Source organism: Embiotoca jacksoni, unplaced genomic scaffold, assembly GCF_022577435.1.
Source record: "Embiotoca jacksoni isolate LCO1_2020_lvr unplaced genomic scaffold, fEmbJac1.0.p SCAF_5, whole genome shotgun sequence".
Taxonomy (NCBI): Eukaryota; Metazoa; Chordata; class Actinopteri; family Embiotocidae; genus Embiotoca; species Embiotoca jacksoni.
In genome coordinates, this window is record NW_027185403.1 from 11,178,984 (window position 1) to 11,184,740 (window position 5,757).

Sequence of the window (5,757 nt, forward strand, 5' to 3'; positions counted from 1 at the left end):
ATAGTTGCCAGTACTGTAGATACATCATCTAACGAGGAAAGAGAAAGAGAGGAGGTCGACATGAGAGATTTAACTGGGCTGAAAGACATGAGAGAAAAAACATGAGGTTGAGATTATATTTCATATATATATATGTATGTAGGGCCTGAAATGTTCTGTTAAAGTTATTGATCTTTTGCCATGTATATGACAGAACGACTATTATTCTAACCTGCAATTAGATAAACAAAACATCTCAAAAAGCTTGTTTTTAATGATGCTTGTTGGCTTGACAGTTTGTGGACGTCTGGACCTGAAAATAATACATTTCAAAAATATCTGGCTACTGTGAAGATCATCAATTATCTAGATGTGTGTTAAACTGGCTTTTAACAAGTTTTCACTACAAATAAGGTGCCGAGATGTCACATATGTGTCATCCCCAAATCCCAGTCAATGACAAAACATTGTTTAAGCAATAATTTAAGGAGGGACGGTTTATTGTTTATACTGTACAACACAGACAAAAGACAAGACAAAATTTATCCAACTATAGACGGGTTTTATCAAAGAAATAAAGGGTAGGGAAATCTTGGGTATCATTATCATAACCGCTATAACAACCAGTTTGACAGCGCTCAAATCCAATTCAGTAGATGTTCCCAGTTTGTCTCCATAGCATTGTCAGGTTTGTTCTAATGTAATGTGCCTGAGATGAAGTATGTTATGATTTGGCGCTATGGAAATAATCGTAAATTGAACTGATTTGAATTAGGACAGTATTGTAAGTATTCCAATATAAAGGCAACAAAGGCATTAACTGGCCAGTAATAAAGTCTGCAGCTGTATAATGCTGTACCACTGTATCTAGAGGATGACATCATGGAAAATGTGTATTGTGATGAATGTCATTGTATTTTCACAGCAGTGTTCATGAATTCAAATCACATCATAAAACCATGTTCAATACATTTATAAAATTAGCATTTTAGTAGATTATAGTCTGAACATTGAAGACATTATTTGTACATGTTTAAGCTTCAACGTTGTGTGTCTGAAATGTCTCCTTATGTAGATTTAACATTTAACTGAAAATTATTTTCCATTCTATAAAGTCAACATGTAATGTTTTACATTTTTGGTGTAATTTAGAATGACTTAGTTTTTTTTATGTGACTTTTTCACTGTCCATAAAAATCCAGTGTGCAGTGTGTGTAAATACTTTCTATTTGCTCAACATGCTGTTGTAACAGTGACCTGCTCGTGGAAAGGCCCGATTAATGAAGGAGCGAATTAATCTATTCTGTGTGTGTGTGTGTGTGTGTGTGTGTGTGTGTGTGTGTGTGTGTGTGTGTGTGTGTGTGTGTGTGTGTGTGTGTGTGCTTAAAACAGCTTAATTCGCTACTTCATTAATTGGGCCTTTCCACGAGCAGATGTTTAGAGATGAAGAAATACAGTGATGTATCTTCTGCTTGGTTTGTCACAGATGAGGTATCAGTTGAACATATTTTGTAAGCGTTGTTCACTTTGTTAATATTGGAACATCGACGTGTCAGCTGTCAATTTCAAATCCTCTTTTAGTGCGAAAGAGAAATGCTTCCCTCTCTTCCACTCAGTCCATCACACACCAAAGCCCAATTGTTGTAGACTGAAAAAAGGGAAGGAAATCTATCACTCCCTTGTCTCCTCTCAACGTGTGAAAAGATCAAAAAATAGCAATGCTCTGCTTGTTTAAAGCCTTTACATTTTCCTTTGGGGCTGATCGCTAACAGGACACATCGCAAGCTGCTCAGAGTGCGATACGCAGGTTTAGATTCAGGAGAATTTAAAAATTGTAAGCTGCTGACTGGGGGGAAGAGGTTGAACAGTGAGGAGACATGAAAACTGTGGTTGGACTATTTGTGATGCTACTGAGAGTCTCTCATGGTGAGCATTTGGCACTTTATTATTAATACACTTTTTGTATATCAATAACATGTTTTGCCTCAGTGGGATCAAGTAGAATCAATAAATAAAATCTTGACGTTAGTCTTGGTGTTGTGTGAAGCATCTCAAATACTGAAAAAACAGCAATGGGTTCTGTTTCCTTCTTTTGGGTAAATCCAGCTTTGGGAACTTTCTCCCCAAACACATCTGAGACTGCACCAATCTGTCCATGTTTAAAACCTGACTGAAAACATACCATTTTAGTGCTGATTTTAATGTATGATTAATGTTGTGTGTTGTACACTTTAAGTGTTGTTTTCTTTGATCATTATAACTTTTGTAAAGTGTCTTTGAATCAAATTCACATGAATATACACTTAATGCAAATTCAAAGATAATAAGTGTTTAACAATAGATTTAAAAAAAATCATAGTATTATCAATAGTAATAATATTTTAGGTTGCAAATTCTTCAATGTTTACAGTTCAGACTTTTAATTTATAGTGAAATGTCATCACAGTAAAATGATGTTTACTCCTTAAAATGGAAATATTCTGCAGGTCTTTTGACTAATTTAAAACTTTTTGGGGTTCTCTGCTACAAATGAGGTTCTGTATGTGTGCTTTTATAACAACTGGGAGAGTTAACTGAATTCAAAAAAATTCACCTTTTTCCATGACAGACATTTTGACTTTTTGTTGAAAAGCACAGGTGTTACTAATAATGTTGACAGTGGTCCTGTTTGTGTCATGCCATGATACTGGGACTGAGAGAAAGCGTGCTCAACAGCTGAACCCCGCAGCAGAAGCACCTAAATATAATTCAGTCATCATTAATTTTATCTTGTGCACCTGTGGTTTTTACACTGTAAAATGTCCTTTGTGAAACAGGAAATTAACTGCAGCTGAATCTAACTTTTTTCCCGTCCCAGACCTGTGAAACGCTCAGCTTGTTTGTATAGTGACGTCTGAAAGAGACACAGTTGCAGCAAACCCTCTAATTCTGCTTTAGGTCAATATTTGCATGTGATTTAAATATTCCCACAAAGCTTTTAAGATCAAAAGTGATATTTATACTTTTGTGTTGAAGCTTTTTTTTTATTATTATTTTACAGGAGTGGAAACTCACTGTGATGGCAGACAGGATGGAGCTCAATGTTATGGACCTTTGGGAGGAACTGTGGTCCTCCAGCTGATGGACGAAGCCTCTCAAATACTTAGATACGAATGGAGGAATGAATCCACAATAATACTCCGTGGGAGACAAAATGAAATTATAACTAATTCTCTAAAAGACAGATCTGTCTTTACTCCCAGTAATGGGACATTTAGGATCAATAAACTCAGCAGGACAGACAGTAGTGAATATACACTTTTAATCTTTGATTCAAACGGAACGCTGACATCGAAGCAGACTCTACATTTGTCTATTCAAGGTAAATTACTTTTTTCATACGGAGAAATTTAGTCAAATGGATAGATATAAATCTCAGATTGTATTGATAATCTACATTATGTATCACATACTCTACATGTATCTGTATTTTGAGCCTTTAGAAACTGTAAAAAAGCATCAAGATACTGCTGCAATATCAAAAGTCCTCTGTGTGTCTTTCAGCTCCTGTGTCCTCTGTCCTGATGGACTCTGAGTGTCTGTCCCAGGGAGAGATGAAGGTTTCCTGCTCCTCTGAGGGAGGGGACAGTCCTCAGTACAGCTGGACTCTGGGTGGACGTGCACTGACAGACGCTGAGCTCTACTCTGAAAATAAAGAGGAAAACAGTATCACTCTGAAACAACATGTCTCAGGACGTGTTGCTTGTAAAGTCTGGAATCACGTCAGTAGTGTCTCCAAAGAAGAGGATATAATGAACTGTGGTGAGTGAGTAATAATGTGATCATTATGACACTGATGATTATAATTACTCTGTTCATCTGTTGTATATTGTGTTTGTTTGCTCGTAGGATTCATTTACATTAATTGCATCTCCAATGGGACAGAAATATCACAGTGGGTGTTTCCAGCCAATAACACCCTGTGTATTCAATCAACAACAGTCACTTCAGGTAAGAAGACTGACATAGTTTCACTTACACCCTCCTTTAATATCACATCCTTCAATGAAACTGTGACTCCCGGCAGTGATGGTCCACGGTACCTTTGTAAGTGAAAACTTACTCTGCTGCAGTGGATTCATTGATTTCATTTTCTCCTTTGCTTCTCTGTTTTCTTAATTACACACGTAGAGTTTGCTGACTTCAATATCTGTTTGTTGTGTCTTTTATTTTTACCCTCCATTAATCAAATCCAGTTCTAACTTGACTTGTGTTTTTTGTGTCTCTCAACAGATCACTCCTTGCTTGTACATGGTTTGCTCGTGGCCGTCTTATTTCTCTTGTTCATTGGGATTCATATATTTTTTGCTTGGAAGAAAAAAAAAAAGCTAAAGGCTCTGCTATCCCACAAACGACAGACCAGCCAGGGAACTCGGTTTTGATGGTTGAAATGAGAAGTCCTGCATCTTAAACCTACACCGATAGTGTCGCTCTTCACCTGCTGTTATTTGCATTGTGTCTGTTTGTGGTTGGAAAATTAAGTTTAGAGTGAAATTTCTCTCCTGGTTTTAATCTTCACAAATTCTGTTTACATCTTAGCAGCTCTCCATGATTTCAAATATAACGCTCTGAGAGCTTTCTGTTTTAATATCACTGTAGAAACCCCAAAGGAAGCTTATTGTGACCCGACAGTGATCACAAGTAAACCGATCTGTCTCTTTTCATTTGTCGCTAGACTGGTTGTAGATTTGGTGAAATTGGGATCAGATTTTCTTTTGCAAAGAAATAATTCAAATGGAAGGAACGACTTCTTATAAAATGTTCAGTGCACGACAATCTTTGGACAGTGATGAAACATCCAGATGCCTACAGCTCCACCTGTGATCACGGAACAGAAAACACACTTGTAAATATGTTATATTGTAGAAAACGTTCTTTGTTTCATCGCTGCCAGACTAAATTAAAGTCCAAACAAAGACACATTTCAGTGTAAGTGTACATAATGCTGTTAGCTTTTGGTGTAAAAATCTGCGGCAGCATGTTATATTACAGCCTGCAATTTACAGTGTGACTGTTGCATGAATAAAGTATCAATAAAATAGGTATGGGGTACTAATAGTACTTAAATCCAGGGATAATAGTGATAGGGAGAAAAAAATATATATTTATTTTTGAAAATATGGTGTAAAGTACTGGAAAACAGAACTGAAGTTTAGGTAACAACAAGGTTTTTCTTACAGTGAAAATAAAGAATAAAAGAGCCACATATGAGATTACAGCCCTCATACCTTATTCTTACAGTGAAATTAAAAGAATTGCAATAGTAAATACCATTTTGGGGGGGGGGGGGTGTTGAACATTAAAGATAAGCTATACTTGATCCACCTTTTAACACAAGTGGTACAATCTGAAAGGGTCATCTGATCTGTTTATCTGAAAGCAATCTTTCTCCATATCTGATGAATTGAAGGATTAAATGTTCTGTTATCAGAGCATTTTTAGATGGGAACCTCTGAAAAATGCTTCGTCGACCAAGCTGTAAACAAGGATGATTTTCTGATAGAGAATTAAAGAAACATGGTTTTCACTTTTGAATAGGAACTGAATTCAGTAACTACAAGTATATATTTAAAATTTTGCAAAGGATATTTTTTAAAGCCTTAACTGTGTTGTATACAAATATAAATGACAGGTACTGTATATTCACCGGCTTACAGTGTGTAAAAGATTGAGTCATGTAAATAATAGTTACATGGACCACGCATCTGACAATAATTACAAACATGATCAAGTTGCCGT

At 36.2% G+C, this 5,757-nt stretch overlaps 1 protein-coding gene across 1 annotated transcript; it reads left to right on the top strand.

The window, feature by feature from the left end:
• Window positions 1-1,772: 1,772 nt before the first annotated feature.
• On the top strand, window positions 1,773-5,230 carry LOC138211386 (T-cell surface antigen CD2-like). Its single transcript, XM_069171217.1, has 5 exons — window positions 1,773-1,905; window positions 3,020-3,340; window positions 3,523-3,780; window positions 3,868-3,969; window positions 4,252-5,230. The coding sequence occupies exons 1-5, from the start codon at window positions 1,857-1,859 to the stop codon at window positions 4,398-4,400; spliced, it is 879 nt and encodes a 292-aa protein (XP_069027318.1). The 5' UTR covers window positions 1,773-1,856; the 3' UTR covers window positions 4,401-5,230.
• The last annotated feature ends 527 nt before the right edge of the window (window positions 5,231-5,757 follow it).